We start from the raw sequence: 19,654 nt of genomic DNA on the forward strand, positions 1-19,654 counted from the left end.
TCTCGCTGCCGATCGTTTTGGCACACTTATTCTTGCAGTCGCATGTTACATGGCCTAGAACTTTATATGTCTTGGTGCGTCGTGGCGAGGTAATGGCCAACGCCTAAATTCCCATTTCCATATTTTTCTTGGAGGAAGAGTACCCAATAATCAAGATATCTGGCCAATTGAAAGCGCGCCTGGCGCCAAATTTTTTTGAAAAAGTTGCATAAATTTTCAAAAAAATACCCTATAATTTATGCTAATTCACGAGAAATAATTTTGGGTCCCCTTTGAGCTCGGGCCTCTCCCAATTGAGGGTTTTGGGGTGCGGCAGTTACGGCCCTGCTTACCCCCACCCAATGATATGTATATTGCCTCCACCCAATGGCAACCCAACCAATAGGTCTATCTACAACTCAGGACCTATCATCTGGAATGCATTACCACAACATATCCGTAAATTGCCTTATAATAGATTAAAGAAGGACCAACTTAATGACCTCTTGTCGTTGTATTAACACTGTTGCCCTATTTCGCCCGGACATGAATCATTGATCATTTGATCATTTGCTACCATCGGTAAAATTTTCTTTTTCTTTTCCTTTTTCAAGTTACATTTTTACAACCAGACTGTAGACAAGTGTACCTATTTGATAGAGGTATGATCAGACTAGGTGACCTCCACGGTCGTATTGATACCGAATAATGGGCAATGGGCATGCATATTTTCTGTACCACTTTCATTGCCGTAGTATCACGAACGATTAATTTTTGTGCGAAATGGAGCGTAGCCATCACCAATCTCTGTGGTTGTTTGTTGTGATCGTCATGCTTGGCTTGAATATCAATTTCCTAATGTCGGCCCAGAAGTGAAAAGTTGGATTTGGACTACTCGAAAATGTTTTCAGTTTTTCAAAAATTGGATTAGATTTAGAAGTATAGCTAGACAGTTTTTCCAAATTAGATTATCATAAGAATTACTGAATTCCCGGAGACTTGTACATTGAATTAAATTCCGGATTGGAAAGAAATACAACAAAAATTCAGTTGCTGCATTTTGACGGCTTTTTGCACACGGTTCTTAGCATAATTCCACTCATGAAATTGATGCAAAATTGCCAACCAGGACTGGGAATTCGGTAAATTTTACCATTGACTCCGACTCCAGACATTTTCGATAGACGGACTCAAACTCCGACTCTGGAGTCTTCAAACGTGCAGGTACCGACTCCGACCAGTGATGAGCGGAGTCTGCTTTTCGAGACTCCGAGTCCCTCCGGCAACTTTCGTCTCTGATGCAAAGTCCCTCCGACTCCGGGGATCTCAATCCCAGACTCCGAGATAACCCGAAGAATCTTGTCCAGTCTTCGAAATATATCCAGACCATTGTCGAAGAATCCCAATCGATGTTTTCGATAGCCTGTTTGATATTCATACCAGTTTTTTTAGTATCCGTGAATTGCCGAACAGTCGCAACATTACTTCTGAGAGTCAACTTCTCTCCAACAAAATGGACAGTCAAGCTAATAGAACTGCGACCCTTTAGATCGGTCCACATATCTGAGGTGATGCCAGCCAGCTCATAACACTTGATAGCAACTCTTAGTTCCTCTGACAGCTTCTGCTTCAAAGATGAAGCCTCCTCATCCAACTTACGTTTCACCGTAAATCTGGATGGCAAAACATCTTCTGCACAACACCACGGCAAACCGGCACTTCTTCGGTATTCTCCACCCGGCGATCAGTGTTCCCCATGATCACCTTCTCCTTTGATTACTCGCTTACTTGCATTTCAACTGCGATCAATTCTTCTTACAAGCTTCGATATGTCTTCGAAGATGCGACGTACCACGTGTCAACTTGTGATGCTTTAGCAGAACATTGCAATTTTGACATCTCGCAAACCCAGTATACTGGCCGTTATTATCATGCAGCATCAGAGTGAAATCCTTCCACACGTCACTCTTTCTCTGCGTCTTTGTGAGTAACCCACTTGAAGTCGACGGTGCTTCAGCTATTATATTAAAACGACGAAGGAAGACCAGTCAGTTCGAACTAACTACCACTAACACCACTGAAATCGACGATCACATCACAGGTTTCAGTAAATTAAGTTCCGCATCGCCATGAACCAGTTGATGGAACTGCACTGCACTAAACATTCATGATGCATCACTGACGCACCGATCGACGCTCCATGGAATTGACTAAATGACTAGTGACTTCCAATTTTGAAGCTGATACATGATATCTGGAATTTGGAGTCTGATACAGACCAGCAGCAGAAACTTGATTGCGGTGCTGATTTTTCTTATCACATCAAAGTCATTACATGACGAAAATTCAGAAGAGTTCTGGATGACTGACTACGTCAATCAATATTGAAGGAAGCGTAGTTGACTTGATGCGAGCTGAGCAAAGCAGACGGGTGTAGTTATTTAGTGTGGCTGTTCAGAATTTCGGAATATTCTGTTTTTACTGGGTAAGATCAGCTTACCTTAGTGATTTATGTATTGTTGAAATCTTAGATGCTGGTATGCCTCTGTGAGCGGATCTTACTAGCGAAAATTCGTCGCAATGTCATTAAATCATGCAACACATTGCATAAGTTATTATTGTTTCCATCCAGATACTTGCTTGTTGTATGTATATTTCTCACAGATATAAAGGTAATATTGATGCAACACTTATTATCGATATCTCTTACTGCAAATTGGAAGTACGATGAAAGTTGCGAAAAGTTGTCACAAAAGTGGTATCGGATATTATCTTGTTTCAACTGATACCAACGCTGGGAATACATTTTCACAAAATGGACCTATTACTATGTTGAATGTCATCAGGATAATGGGATATATTCCGTTATGATCATGAACTTGCTGGAAGAATCAGGGTAGCTAAAGGCTGTACCATAGGGAAGCCCCGCTGTATGTTGCTGATTGTAAATGTTTCGCACAATTACTGGGGTAGCATGAAAATTAGTCACGAAACAAATACGCAAGGAGGAATGTGATGTGACTAAACGCAAGGAGGAATGTGATGTGACTATAGAAGACTGCAATGACAGCAACGTGGAAGATTCTGGAGATCTTATCTCATAATATGGTGACATTCAGCAGTGGATTCAAAGACTGCATCTCAAGGCAGGGAGCAAATGATGCACTGCGAATGATATTGGGTGCCTTCAAGTTTGTGAACTACAGACACTGCTCAACGGAAATGCCTTGCTAGATCACTAGGTTACTCTCCAGTCCCCAATTGCAGTGCAGATGGCTGATTTTTGTGCACTTGGCAATCATATTACCGGTCATATTACAACTTTACAAGGTGTCAACTGTCTGTGTTTGTAATCAATAGTGTCTTCTGGTCAAAGCTATCGAAAGATATCGGGGGCAAAACTTAACAATACTCCGGAAAACTCCGGAAAAATATCTGTTGTAAACTCCGACTCCACTCCGGGTATCACAAAATTGGCAAAACTCCGCTCCTAATCCACTCCGACTCCGCTCCGGTGCTCATCACTGACTCCGACTATTTTCCTCACAGAACTCCGACTCCAACAGTATAGCCTACTACAATTTACTTCGAAAATTATATTCTACTGTGATGATGAAATGACTTTCACATAACCATTCAACATATGCAAATATACCCCAACATCCCGCCTCCCCCAACCCTAATATTCCGGGTAACCCTAAAAGGAGGGAACGCGGAAACTGCGGAAAACGCGGAACTCGCGGAAACGGCCCCTAAAACGCGGAAACTGCGGAAAAAGCGGGAAACCTCGATTCCTAAAGCGCTGAAACAAGAGGAAAACGCGGAACGCGGAACAGTCGGTCATTGACCTTTATTGATCACACAGTAGGCACTAAAACGAGGAAACAGCGGAAAAGGCGGAACGCGGGACAGTCGATCATTGACATTTGTAGATCTCATAGAGAACTCTAAAGTCTAAAACGACGAAACTGCGGGACACCAATTTTAGATTAGGGTTAGGGGAGGTGGGATATTAGGGTTATGGGTTAAGGGTTAGGGTTAGCTTAGGATTAGGGTTAGGTTAGGGTTATGATTAGGGTTAGGTTAGGATTAGGGTTAGGGGAGGTGGAATATTATGGTTAGGGGAGGTGGGATATTAGGGTTAGGAAAGGTGGGATATTAGGGTTAGGGTTAGCTTAGGATTAGGGTTAGGTTAGGGTTATGATTAGGGTTAGGTTAGGGGAGGTGGGATATTAGGGTTGGAGAGAGGGGGATGTTAGGGTTGGGGAGAGGGGTGATATTAGGGTTGGAGAAGAGGGTTAGGGACATGATATCCAACCCTAACATCCCCCTCTTCCTCAACCCTAATATCACCCTCTCCCTCAACCCTAATATCCCACCTCCCCTAACCCTAATCCTAAGCTAACCCTAATATCCCACCTCCCCTAACCCTAATATCCCACCTCCCCTAACCCTAATATTCCACCTCCCCTAACCTTAATATCCCACCTCCCTCAACCCTAATATCCCACCTCCCCTAACCCTAATCCTAACCTAACCCTAATCCTAAGCTAACCCTAACCCTAATATCCCACCTCCCCTAACCCTAATCCTAACCTAACCCTAATCATAACCCTAACCTAATCCTAAGCTAACCCTAACCCCTAACCCTAATATCCCACCTCCCCTAACCCTAACCTATAACCCTAATCTAAAATTGGTGTCCCGCAGTTTCGTCGTTTTAGACTTTAGAGTTCCTCTGTGAGATCTACAAATGTCAATGATCGACTGTCCCGCGTTCCGCCTTTTCCGCTGTTTCCTCGTTTTAGTGCCTACTTTGTGATCTATAGAGGTCAATGACCGACTGTTCCGCGTTCCGCGTTTTCCTCTGTTTCAGCGCTTTAGGAATCGAGGTTTCCCGCATTTTCCGCAGTTTCCGCGTTTTAGGGGCCATTTCCGCGAGTTCCGCGTTTTCCGCAGTTTCCGCGTTCCCTACTTTTAGGGTTACCCTAATATTCCTCCCCCACCAACCCTAATATCCCCCTCCGGCAACCCTAATATACCCCCAACCCTAACCCTTATATCCCCCCTCCCCCAACCATAATATCCCCCTCCCCCAACCCTATATGGAATCTCGGTCCATTTTTTGAAATAAATCCTGTGTGATGAGAGCGTTTCTGTATAGAATAATTGAGCAATTAAATAGAAAATCCTGCGTGACGTTGCCACCAATTCCACTCCGGCCCCCAACCCTAATATCCCCCCTCCGGCAACCCTAATATCCCTCCCTCCACCAACCCTAATATCCCCCTCCGGCAACCCTAACATCCCCCCTCCCCCAACCCTAATATCCCCCTCCCCCAACCCTAATATCCCTCCTCCGACAACCCTAATATCCCCCAACCCTAACCCTAATATCACCCCTCCCCCACCCTAATATCCCCCTCCCCCAACCCTAATATCCCTCCTCCGGTAACCCTAATATCCCCTTCCCCAACCCTAATATACCCCTAACCCTAATGTCCGCCAACCCTAATATCCGTCTCTCCACAGGCAAAATAAAAAACAATATATTTTGACGTGTTCATGTGAAGCACTATGAGTTTTGACATGTTCATGTGAAATATTGATCGGTGATGGTCATGGGGATCACTTGACCCCAAACATATTCTCGATGGCATGCGAAATTGTTTCATTGTGGTACAAATCTCGAAATATTAACTTGGAAGTATTCGTTTAAAAAAAGCCGAAATGATGACCTTTTTTTGTCAACACCACAAAATTAACGAGAAAAGTGGGTAATTCGGCAGTCCAATAAAAGTGATGACCTTTTTTTAGTCGTTACGCACTGTTGTCCAACTCCAAGGGAATGCGCTGTGAGTCGTGAGTGCGCATAGACTCGTGAAAACTTAGAGGGAACATTGGTTGGAGGTGAGGATAAGTATCATTAGGGTTGTAGTTTAGGGTCATTAGAGTTGGGGTTGAGGGTCATTAGGGTGTGGTTCAGGGTTGCGGGTCATTGAGGTTAGTGGTATTAGGGTGTTGCTTAGGGTTAAGAGATAGTATCATTAAGACCCTTATCCCTAACCATGGGTTAATGACACTAATTCTTAACCATGGACTAAACTTATTGTGATTTGTCAACATAATCAAACCAACTTTCCTGGATTTATCAAGTATGGTAGTCTGTAAGGATTTTGACTTCAAAGTAGCCAAAATTAATCCAGAACAGATTTGACTTTGCTTGATTGCACAGGAATGTAGACTAACGTAAGCCTACATGTCACCTAAATGAACTAGATGACTGCCTGGATTGTGGCCTTGTTATCTGTGTTGCGACTGACTTATCAATAAGTCTTGGAAGGTGATGCTCTGACAAAATCCTGATGATGATGTTGAAAAGGATTTTACGTACATCCAACATGCGATGCTTCACAACGTCCCTGTCAAGAAACGGTTCCGGAATCATTTCGGCGAATAAGGAACTAAGCATGGCAGATGAGCCCATCAATTTGGAAATATCAGGTAGCCTACTCTATAGTCTATACCATAGCATTCTTGAGTTGTGTGTATGATAGGCTACCAATGCCAAGTTTTTTTTGCACATAAGCTCCAGTATACTAGGTGATGAACCATTTCATGACCTCTAGCATACCAGTAGGTGCCGATCATTTTTATATAACATGATTTAGTAAGGCTTGGCGCAATCATTTGAGTGCTAATGATTCCAGTGTAGCAGAGAGAAGTGATTTTTTTGCGAGTGCTGAAATGATACGCTCCGTGCCAATAAGAGTTAATTTCTCGACGAAAAGTAAAGTTTCCATAGCATTTTCCGTTGTGGAATCCTTACCTCATTGGTCAAATCGCGGCATGCGAAACATGAAGTATTAGAAAGCTACGCCCTGTAGTGGAAATGAGATTTCTGTGAAGTCGTGATCAACTCGCAGCAATGTCATAAAGTGCAATGAAAATCGGCAATTATCTTCAATGTGCTGTGGAACTGTCATTATATTCTTTGTGTCACCATTTAAGGCAGCCTGCATATTTGAAGTTTCTACATCTATCATGCTGTTATCGTGTCATAATGAGTGATACGGGAAGACACGACATGAAGCCTAATACTTCATTCACAATCGATTCACTCCAGTATTTGATATTGCCCGGGCCCGAACGATTAGCATCATCACTAAACCAAGGGTTCTCAAACTCGGGGTCGCGACCCCCATGGGGTCGTTTGCCTATTCTCTCGGGTCACAGCTCGACCAAAAATTAAATACCAGTGACTATTAGAAGAATGACAATTTAACGGATGCTATCGGCGGCTCATCTAAGAATGTTTTAGTTCGTTTTTCAAAATAAAAATAAAAAATAATCTGACTCATGAATTCCATTATAATTTTGCAAATTTTTTTTCATTTGTAATGCATACCCTCAGAATAGTTCAATATTTACAAATGTTGTTCTTTTTTCAATTCTGGGTATGTTAAAAAAAAAAATTGAAAAATTTCCAGCGGTTTAAAAGATATTGTGATGCAAAATTCTCTTGTCACTAGATGGCGCTGCATGCAAAAATCTTTAAAATCCATACTTTTTGCTTTAATGAAGGTGGAGCATCAATTAAAATGTCTAGTTATCCGATTCTGGGGCCAAAAATTTGTCTTTGCACTGCATAATAGGTTATAATAGTCCACCGTAACTACTATTATGAACAATTACGCGATGCAAAGACAATTTTTTTTTGTGATTTCGTTGTGGAATAGTGATTAATTTGAAAATCCAATTTTTTATCAATCATACCGCTTCAAAGTACATTTTGCAATAATTTTTTTGTATGAACAGAATTCTACATGTATTTTTGCGTCCGCACCCCCCAATTTTTTTTTTCATCCGTAACTTTTTTTCCTTCGAGTTTAGAGCAAAAAAGTTATTTTTTTTCAATTTCTTGGCCCTAGAATTGGATAATTGGACGTTTTAATTGATTCTCCACCATCATTAGAGCAAAAGATATGGATTTGAAAGATTTCTGCATGCAGCGCTACCTAGTGACAAGAGAATTTTGAATCGCAATATGTTTTATATCCGCTGGAAATTTTTCAATTTAATTTTTTTTACGTATGTACCCAGAATTGAAAAAAAAAACATTTGTAGATATTGGACGATTCTGGTGGTATTCATTACAGCCCTTGCTAAGTTATTATAGAATTAGCCCGAACCCGGTAAGCAAAGTTACCAGATCAGTTTACGTGCCATTTAGAGCGCGACCCACTATAGCGCAAAGTTGATATGTGGTCATTACTATGAAGATTAAAGTGTCGGGAGCATGGAAACCAATAGGACGGATGTATTTCCTTCCGGTAAAATTGCAAGTGAGCGGTTGGCTATGTGTTAACCATAAATTACATACCGTACTCAGGTCACACGTAATAATCACGTAAATAAACGCGTACTAATCAGCACGCCAGATTGACAGGTGCGGTCATGAAGCATTTTTAAATCGAAATTGGAGGTCGCGTTTGTGAACTTCGCAGTAAACTATTAGCTGCTTACCAGTTTCAAAGTTGCTCCAGAACCCCTGTCACTGCCATCCGTGAAATGTTATAGACCAGCGGTTCTCAAACTTTTTTAGACACGCTCCCCTTTATGATAGTGAAATATTTTGCGCCCCCCTGATCGTCATATCACAAAATGCAACCAGAATGCCAGCAAATAATTTCATGGCATGGAAGGTTATGACAGTTAATAAGAGAATTCTCAAATATGAAATTAGGACTATACACAGAGCAATACAATGAATTGGTGGTAATCAAGCAAAGCGCAAAATTTTTTTTCAGTTGGTTGCAGCTTCGCGCCTTCCTTCAGATGCTTTAACGTCCCCCAAGGGGGCGGCGCCCCGCAGTTTGAGAACTACTGCTATAGACAGGAATCACAGGATGTAAGACTTGTGGCTTCCTTAACTAGTACGGTATTACTTTATTTACTGCAACCAAGCGCAGTTTTCATAGAGGCATCTCGAACAAACCTTTTGTACTGCTGTATTAGAATTTGTTCGGTTTAATGCGGATTTAGTCCTAGGACATTTCTCAGAGTGTCATGTATGTCAGTGTAACATGTAGCATGGTCCATAGTCGAATTCAACAGCAGCAACAGTAATAGGCCTACTGTGTGGAAGGTTAAATGACTTCTTAGGGTGGAGATCATAAAGTTATTCGATGCGGAAGAATGCTAATCGTCTGATTAAAAACTGTTAATCGGGACACATAAATTCGGTTTAGGTTATGCAAGATGATTGCCCGAGTTGTCAATCAAGTAAGTAGGCCTAGTGTGTGAGATGTTATCTGTTGCATCATAATGCGAAAACATGTTATCGGCTGTCAGTTGTCAGGTTGTTGAATGAAACAGCAGGCTGCTGATAAAAGATATTGCGATTGTAACAGGTAGAATAATCATCACGAAATGGAAGTCATGTCCAATTAGTATGTTATAGTGACGCAACGTCATAGAATATCGATAAGAAATATTGCTCCAAGATGGTGAGTGTAGCCAGTACTCATGAGACAATAGTCATGGTCATTATCGGAAATATTTTAAAGTAGGAATTTTACGCAGTGTACAGTTCGTCCATTTTTGCAAAATCATGAGATTAAAAAGTATCTCGATCCACTTTATGCACAGCGATCAACCGGTTTCCTTAATCCTGGGCTGTTAAATCCTGATGAACAAGATATCTACTCTTCGATCAACCCAACTAAATTATCTCTGCCCTTAGTGTCGTAGGTAACAAGAGCTATGATGAAAGCAAAGACTTGGCCAACCGTATTTCATTTGACTACCGTATGTGTTATTTAGATAACATTTTTATGTCAAGACATATCCCTTTTTTCATCTATGCTCTGAATCGCATTGTGCCACTGGTTCTTAACCTTTCCTCCAGCAGCCCCCTTTTCGAATATATATTTGAAGAACTTGAGTAAAAACAAGGGTAAGAGTCCGAAGTCCGGTCGGTCTTTACGAGTTGAGACTTTACCATTGGAAATAGCTTGAATCGCGCCCAAGAACCACTCGACTAATTAACGCTACCGGTATATAAAATGTAAGGTATGTGCTATATTTGGATCAAATCAAGGTTGTTAAAACAACCATCGGGTACAGGCTCGTAGCATCTGGTCTGAGGCCGGTGCGTACATCCCGAATTCACCTCTGGGACTGGCAATACCGGGACATTAATTGTACTGGGTTTTGTTTTATTGCTTTGTCTGACTAGTTAATTAACTGAGGTAACCTATGGAATGGTAGATATCTTTGCTCACATTGGATTTAGTAACTGTGCAAAGTTAATAACTTTAACTTCAATGCATTCCAAACAAAGCATCCCATATTATGTAACGTTCATGTGAGGTTGAGGGTCACAACATCAAACATTATCATCCTTCATGATACGACGAAGCAATATGCTGAAGATTTAATTTTGTAGCTCTCAAATACAAATAGATTTAGTTAATCATTTTGAAGAAAAAGCTTCAAAGCATCTTTGATGTACAAAGGTCTCTCACTCAAAAAAGCGGTAGGCCTACAGTTCCTCTTTCTTCGTTTTCGACACGCTGTGCGCTGCGGGATAAAACACCTAGTTCGAAACATTTTGTGGAAAATAACCCAAGCTAGCGTGACGAGAGTCTTTTAACGGGGAGTTGACGATCTAAAAGTACGCACAATTAATTTTCCATGAATTATAATAAACCACTGCATTCATGGAAACATGTTGCAAACATTGCCGACACAATTTCGCGTGCAGCGCGACGAAAAACTTTGAGATTTGACTGATTCTGTCGAAAGTTAACTTGCAATGAGAACTCAGGGATCTGAAGAACTGTTGTTATACCGTACTATATAATCATATGTCCTTACTGCACCCTCTACTACGACGCCATTTTTATTCAGCTCCCCCATACTGCCCCATGAACCCAGTGCCCCCCATGTCGCCCCAGAACATTTCTGCCCCCTTCAAAATCCAAATCGCCATTTAGGGTGGGGGAGGACAAGTGCCCAGGTTAAGAAACACTGTATTACGCCAATCGTCTCTCATTCGATCATAGCCATGTGCTAATCTTTGTCTTGTGCAGTGGACTTGCTGATCAATTTTATCCTGCTGAATAGTTGAATTGAATCGCTAGTATAGGTTTGATAATAATAGGCTATTTGCAGGACTTCAGTCATGTGATTCGTTGCAATTAGCAACGCTTTCCCGTGAGCACGCGACTCTCTTCTCGGTTTGTGCTTATGGCAATATCTCATTGTATATGTATCTTTGTTTTAGCGTTGTAAAGATATCAAAATTTGCGGCCAAGTTAATTCGAGACATGTCTTTGTTAAATGTGTGGTTGATATCATTTTCGACAAAAACCGAAATACTTGGTACTTAGTGATATATAGTGCATGGGTATGCTGCTGGAAAATTTCTTGCACTGTCAGTAGCTGGTAATTTATATGAAAGCTGGTCAATATCCCCTGATCACCCAGGAATCTTTTTGATTTTCCATGAGGTCCTATTGTTTTGTTATCCTAATGTCCTGGTGACTTTCTGTCTGCTGTCTTGTGAATTAATTTATATTACAACTACTAATTTGAGCCAATATTGACCGCTGTATTGTGATCTTTTTGTAGATTTGCATCCCAAACAAAAAATCACTCTTCATTCTGCAGTTCGTTCCAGCAATTCCGCCCTGTTCGAATGCTTCTCGCATTATATCGCTAATGAGAATGGTAAGATGAAGCACGGTATTATTATTAGGCTACCGGTAAGAGTACCTATCTAATGATTTCAATGCGCCAACCATGATAATATTTTGAAACTGGGATTTTGTTAAAACAGGTCAAATCTGTTGTGTAACTTATGTAATGTGCATTGAGGCATGCAGTGCTGAGGTTATGTTTGCTGTATAGCAGCACACCACTGAGAGAAGTCTCAAACTTTTTTTAATTGCAAACTTTTTTTTTATTTATCTGAATGCAGGATGGCATTCCCTTTAAAAATAATGTACCAAAAATGTACACAATTGGAATGACAAAGCAAACTATGGATTACACTCTGAAACATCATGCCACACGATTGATGAATTAGCTTGACACTTCTCCACAAATAAATCTATTCATGACATGGTTTCGGAAATGTACTTGTCCCTACTTGATTCATCATTTGGGGTGGATTGGTGGTGTAATGAACATGAATGGCTGGGTGTCTCATCTTGAACACACTGTCTCATCTTACCCTCTCCGGGGAGTATGTTGTTCAATGTAACTCAAGACATAGTCATAAATAGTACAGATCACAGGCTTTCCATTGGTGCCAAAATTAATCCTCAGAAGGCATTATTCTTTGAGTGGCCTTGAAATATAAAAAGTGTCTTATCTTTGCCTCCTCTCCCCCATGTCTAGGATAGGTATCACATTGACCATATAATACCAACAGAATACAAAGAGCAATGTCGATGGCAGCCACAGTGACCTTTAAATTCCACTGCCGTGATAATGGTGTTAGTATATCTATCATAGTGTTTGGTGTTATGCGATTTAGTATGTATTGGATGTAGTTTTATGCTGGCATGAAGAACTCCTTTATAGTTTGAAAATTTCATGCTTTATATTGGCAGTCAACTCAACTTAACTTAACTTGCTTCACAGTTGCCAGGCCAGGCTTGGTTGCTGTTTTGACATCTGATATCTTGATATGACATCATAATAACTTATTATAGGCTACGTCCAATTTCATCATTTTCATTTAGCTTGACATTGACAGTTCTCCTAGAGGGGTGTCAATCGAAAATCTTTGAAGCATGTGAAAAAATTTAATCAACGAACCCTGTTATTTAAGTAATTTTCTGCTCTGCACCACAAATAATTTATCTAAATTATATTGTCAAAAGGTCGTATTTTCTTGGACAAGCATGAGTCATGCGGTGGTTACTATAAAGGAATAGAGCCGATGGGACCACTGAGCTTCATGAGACCATCCAACTTGAACAAGGCAAGAATTCATAAATTTTCCAAATTTTGAAATGAAATATTCCACTGACCACTACAATATTGAAGTTATCTAGAAGCTTGTTTGAAGTAAGCATTGCACAGTGGTATTTTCGACCTCAAAACCCAAAACAGTATTCCGTGGGTAGGCATGTTTGTATCTCATCGGAGTAAACATTGGGTTGGACAGGCGGTGTTTACAGTGAGTACATAAAAATGTCTAGAATAGAACCTCTTATTATTAACCTACCAGTTGAAGTCATTAATGCAGTTTCCTCCTGTGTGAGACAGCAGAACCTCCTGTGACCTGTGTCTTGATGTTTGGATACAGCCAATATTGACTCACAGCACAGTAGAATGAAATAGAAATACAATATCCATGCCCAGATCACATCTATATTATCGTATTCTTTTACGTAAAATACGTGTACAGGTATACATTTGAACAAGATGTTCTTGTTGAAAAAAAAAACGAAATGCGGTATTTGAAGTTTAATATGAATGTAATATTCCATTGTATACTGAATTTAGGCACCTCCAAGATCCTCATTAAAATACAGGTGCCACTTCAAATTGTGGTGTTTTGAACAAGAACATGCAGTACAAGGATGCTTGTGTTGTATAGGCTTGCATCCTCAATCGCTTGAGATTTGAAGTTAATGTATGGTAATTGACATGGTAATTGCGAGCTGTCAACCAAAACTGCTATGCCGTTTGAGAGAAAGCAAACTACTTGAACTTGTGAATATATCTTTTGATTCACCTCAAATTATCTGGTTCATTTATTAGAGATACAGTAGGGCCTACATCAGTTGAACCAGATGGCAGGAAAAATGATTCTAATGCATTTTTGATCAACATCCCGTATCGCCAACACCCAGCGATTATGCAAACCACCATTTTTGCGACAGAGTGGAACCTTCCCCAGCAGGCCTGCGGCTCACTACGTTTGTCCAACGCTCGGGGGGGGGGGGGGGGGGGTCTTCGAAAAATCACTACAATCAATGTTGCAGGGAAATTGAAAGCTTAACTATTCATTCCCAATTTTCAGAGAAAGCATGAGCGGTTCTTGATCAAGGATCCAACAAAGACGTTCAAAGTTGATTTTCGCGTGTTTGACGGCTTTCTGGAGGATACATCTCAGCAAAATCGGTTTGACACAGAACCGCATTTGTCGATCACGAGAACCTACATGGCAGAGGGTGTCAAAGAGTACCCGATATGGCAGGGAAATGTCAGGGCGTCTTTGTATATTCCATCAGGAAATGGGCCGTTCCCAGGTGCTGGACCATTATGAACGTATTTACATTGAGCTTAGCTTACTCTTACACTGTGACGTATCGAGGCGAATTTCACGAGGGCTCTATTCTGTTATTGTGTCAAATTCAAAATCAAAATAAATTAAGCTGCTCAATTGTTCATCTATACCAGAGGTTCTCTACCTGCGGTATTTGAAGTTATTTCAGGTGGTACGCCGTTAATACATTTCTGTTTAAGTAAAATGACAGTTTTCAAAACATTTTCACAAATCATTAACATAATTCTCTCTAATGTAGGATATGTCTTCATCGAATGCATAGTTATGTGTCATTCGACTCGGTTGCACCCTGTCTGGATCAGCTTGTAGAGAAGAAACGGTTGCAACCATCACAATAACTTTTACTTTGCTAGTGTGTGGTATGGTAATCAGGAGCGAATTAGCTCGTGGGCCGCTTTTGTTTCGAAATTTCCGGGCTGACTCATTTGCTATTCCGCCAATGTTAATAATCCTGTATATGTTCTAGTAAACTTGAGTTCTTTGTTAAGTTGTCGGTACGCAAAAAAAAAAAGAAATCCTTGAGGCGGTACGCGGTATTAAAATGGTTGATAACCTCTGATCTTACTGGTCATTAAATTTTTTTCATACCATTACCACTCATAATAATTTCATTTACTGTACTTCAATTACACGATGACTGAAGTCACTGCTACTGGTGACAATTTAAAATATATTTGTGATGCCATAATTGGCAGCTGGGGGCCCGTTGACTTGACAAATATGAGTAAGGCTGATCCTGTGCTTTATTCCAGCAACATGTTGAACCTAGGAAGACTGGATGACAGGTCGTATTGATGCTAATTGCTAAGATTTGATCGATTACAACATCAGCAACATACAACATCATAAAAATAGCATTAAGCATGATGATGATAACACTTTTCTGAAAAGACTCCCTTGGGAATTCGTCTTGTCTGGCAGTTGGGTTTCATGTATCAATGTGTCATGGTGCGATATTTAATTTCTCTTCAAAGTCAGTGTTCGAATAGCTCCTTTGCGTTCATCGAGCACGAAGCTTGCGAAATTATGTAAATAATGTTCCCGTGATCATATTGATATTTTATGTATACATAATTGAATAAAAATCACAAAAACGGTTCATACTGCGAGCTACTCGCCGATCTCGTTCATGGCAAGCGTCGGTCGATGGGACTGTAAAAGCGCAACGCAAACACGTATCAGCATATATGTTAACTACATTTGTGAATAAACAAAGCACCAGGCAACATCGTGTTTTAAAAAACCGTGATTCAAACAACCAACCTGATACTCGTAATGAACGTAGGATTCTTTATCGCAACCGGACAAAGCGCAATGTAGGCAATTCAGTATAGGACTGCGGTGACGACGAGGTCATCCTTCCCAGTGATCTACCCCTCGCTTACTGTACGTAGACCACAGGCGTTATGATCGCAGTGCAAACTGACCTTGGAACCTTACCGGCACAATGATTCAAGTGCCCGAATCTGAATCAAATAATAATTCGAAGTTCCTGATCACTAAGGGTTGATTCGTATACGAGAATTATAGTTTCGATACCATATTCCACTGTGAAAGGCTGTAAACTGCGATTGGTAGTATCGCAGCTTACGAAACATGTAGTACAAAGCTATGCACATAAGTGAAACTATATTATGTGTGAAGTTTTAATCAACCAACAGCATCAGCACAAGGGACGATGAAATAGTTATGATCGAGTAACTACGGTCGATGTAGAACTGGGATTGTACTTTTTTTGGTTGCATAAAAGGGGCGTATTTGAACTTTTCCCGTCATTCTTACTGTTATGGCACCATAATGAGTTCGCCGCTAATTAATGGGGCCGACAAACTATCAGAAAGGGGCCACATTTTGAAATGTTGCAAACTTATAATCCTCTCCACATTGTGTTGGGAGCATCTTGTCCATGCCGGACATAATTGTATGAAGTATATACAACACAGATTTCAGATTTTATTTTATGTCATCCTCTCAATAATGTGGCTTGTTTAGTCTACTGAGTATTTTCCCTCTATTTACCAGGCTACACTTGGGCCTAGGTCAACTGGACGACGGTATTTCTTGTAGACATAGGCACCGACTTCACACTGACTTTGATGTTTTCCGTTCCCATGACGTAGGTCACCATTGCCTTTATTGATCCAATTGCTAATTCGAATGTGCAATGCACATGATTTTAGAGCAACGCATATATATTTCATATCAATATACCATAGCAATAAAAACTTCATTAGACATCGTATTTAAATGACTGCACTACGTCCAATCACGTCGTTAAACTCTATCGGCATATATTTTGTTATATATCGTTGTAAAGTACATAATGTACAATGCATTTGTTCATACATACAGTCAGTGGTGGCTTTTGGGGTGGGCGAGTTGGGCGGTCGCCCGCCCCCCTGATCGAAGGGCCCCCCTATTTGGATTATGCGCTTTTTTCAAGGATAATAACGAATAAACATGGAAATCCGTGTACCAAGCAAGAATATGATTACGTAGAGATGTGTCAATCATCATCAAATCTCTGCATTTGTTACAAAAGTCCCGTATCCCGACAATCATCACGTCTCTGCTGCGTGCGGTGGAATTACTTAGTTTTGATGTAGTCTATCTTTGCACACATGCAAAAATAGACATGTCCGAATCCAGTACCTGACCCAACCTTGCCGTGGCGAAAGATAGATAATAAAAACAGATGTAAATAGGGGGGTCTGGTGGCGGAGCCCCCTGAAGATACGGATAGATCCTTATAGCCCCCCCCCCTGATAAGTCTCACCCAGGGCCACCACTGCATACAGTCACGTAATGTCGCTAGAAGTCACGAAAATAGCGTGTTCTTCTTCAATTTCTAACTTGTCTCATGGTCCGTCTCATTTCTAATAGGTTGAAGGTAGGGCTATGCAAAATCGAGTACTTAAGTGATTCGATTCTGAATCACGTATTACACTTCGGTTCGAGTATCACTCATAATGACGGTATAACATAATGTAATATGTCAGATTTCAAAGTTGTACCCTTTATGCCGCCACAAAGAATATAATGCCTGTCATATATCCCATTAACGATGCTTTGGTATTTTTTCGACCATACCGATTTCATTACACTTTGTGTCAAGGTTGTCGGATGATCATGACTTCTGAAATGTGTTATTTCCGTACCGTTCGTAGCTTTGTACTGTGTGTTTCGTATGCTGCGATGCGGCCAATTAAGGTTTCTAGGCTTCCACAGTTGAAATAGCGTTGAAACTATAATTCTCGTTGATAAATTACCTTTCAGTGGCGAGCAGCGTATAATTTCAGTACTCGAAAAAATTTGTATTTTACTACTCGACTCGAATCATTAAAACCAATTCACGATTCCGATTCGAATCATTGTACCCAGCCCTAGTTGAAGTATAGCTGACAATCATAGTATTAACTGAGATCTGATCGCCGCCTTCATTTCAGGCGTTATCAGTATGAGTGGGGGATATCCCGGAGCTATGAAATACAAAGCAGCGCTGTTGGCAAGTCACGGATTTGCTTCCCTTGCCCTCAAATATTACGAAGTATAGCTGACAATCATAGTATTAACTGAGATCTGATCGCCGCCTTCATTTCAGGCGTTATCAGTATGAGTGGGGGATATCCCGGAGCTATGAAATACAAAGCAGCGCTGTTGGCAAGTCACGGATTTGCTTCCCTTGCCCTCAAATATTACGGAGAAGACGATTTGAATCAAGAACTACTGTTTACGGATGTGGGATACATAGAGGAAGCAGTTAATTTTATGATTAATCATCCCATGGTAGATGGAACAAACGGGATTGGGTTTTCTGTGAACTGTTACGGTGCGACTGTGGCATTGGCGGCAGCCAGCGTTCTTCCCAAAGGAAGGATACGATGTATAGCGAGCACAAATGGTTGGCCTTTCCCCTATGGAATAATTCACTATAAAGGTGAACGACTTGCGCCAAACTTTCCCCCTCGTTTAAATATTTATCCAGGTGAAAATGGCGTTCAGAATTTTGAATTCCGTTACTGTTTTGACACGTCAAATTTCGAGGCGGTGAAGGATATCAGCTTGCAATTCTTCAATCAGCACCAGATCTCATATTTATTCGTCGTTGGGAGTGATGACGGATATTTCCCCTCTGCATTTCTATGTGATGTTACTAAATCTCTTCTGGAAGACGCCAATCATCCTGACTATGACATGATTTACTTGGAAGGTGCCGGTCATTTGATAGAGCACAGTTACTATCCGCTGGCTGCCGTGGCGTTGACTTGGAATGAGCTTCATTTCACTGGCGGTCGCCAGCCTTTTCATTCGTTGGCCCAAATCAATTCCTGGCCGAAAATTCTGAGTTTCCTGTACAGCAAATTGCGAACTAGAGTATCATGATGACGAAAAGTAGCCAGCGTCAATGGTAATCATTTCCATGTATATCAATTATATATAAAAATATTGATTATAATTATGATATTTCTGTTTTGTTTCACAATGCAAGTTTTACGGTTTTTTTGTAATTTTAACGCCCTTATTGATGTACACTGTTCACTGTGTTCAGGTCATTTTCTGCAACTGTATTCTATGGCAGGGCTCTTCAACCGGGTGTACCCAAATTTTAGAAGGGTATACCATTCAGATGGGGTGTACCAGAATCGTATTAAAATGAACTAATGACTATAGCTATCACAATAAGTATGCAAGTTAATGCTTCAGAACATGTTGACCGGGTGTGCAATATCGTACAATGTTCATATCAGCTGCGTATACGCAGCTTGTAAATTGCACCCTGTTTGTGATGTCATTAAAAATGTATCTCTCATCATTTAGCCGTTGGTAATAGACTTATTGGTTCCTTTTGGAGTAGAACAGGATGGAGTTGACAGGTGTTCAGCTTGCGATATCTGTCTGTAATGATTCTCGAGGAATCCGCCGCGAGAGATCAGACATGTTGCATCGTTGTTTCATTGTATCGCATGTTTTGTGGTGTATTGAACTGATAAAATTGCTAATAAACCAATAATGATGATGATGTTGAATTGGTAGTTTCTTCGAAATGCTTCATTCGCATAGCCTACAGAGATGAGAATGGATTTGGATTAGGATTTGAAAAAAAAAGGATTTGTGAAATTTTGTCGGATTAGGATTGCATTTGGATCAGAGCAATCATTCCCAACCGCGGCCCCCATATAGCCTTCTTGCCGCCCCAAAAATATATTAAGAAATCGATTTATGACAAAAAATAAAATTTATAAATATAAAATACTCATGCTTGGCTTGGCCCCTGCAGTTTTTAATTATATAATTGCAGGAAAGTTGTGAGTAGACAGCTAACGTTACGTCACTGCTGTTTCAATGCAATGTGCCCTAACTTTC

General features: G+C 40.7%; 1 protein-coding gene across 1 annotated transcript; it reads left to right on the top strand.

The window, feature by feature from the left end:
* The first annotated feature begins 6,121 nt into the window (after window positions 1-6,121).
* Window positions 6,122-19,310, top strand: LOC145434881 (bile acid-CoA:amino acid N-acyltransferase-like). Its single transcript, XM_080312122.1, has 5 exons — window positions 6,122-6,483; window positions 11,617-11,715; window positions 12,876-12,976; window positions 14,024-14,252; window positions 17,892-19,310. The coding sequence occupies exons 1-5, from the start codon at window positions 6,345-6,347 to the stop codon at window positions 18,671-18,673; spliced, it is 1,350 nt and encodes a 449-aa protein (XP_080168248.1). The 5' UTR covers window positions 6,122-6,344; the 3' UTR covers window positions 18,674-19,310.
* The last annotated feature ends 344 nt before the right edge of the window (window positions 19,311-19,654 follow it).

This window comes from Botryllus schlosseri, chromosome 3, assembly GCF_051294905.1.
Source record: "Botryllus schlosseri isolate E-star chromosome 3, Bs_hap1, whole genome shotgun sequence".
Classification (NCBI taxonomy): Eukaryota; Metazoa; Chordata; class Ascidiacea; order Stolidobranchia; family Styelidae; genus Botryllus; species Botryllus schlosseri.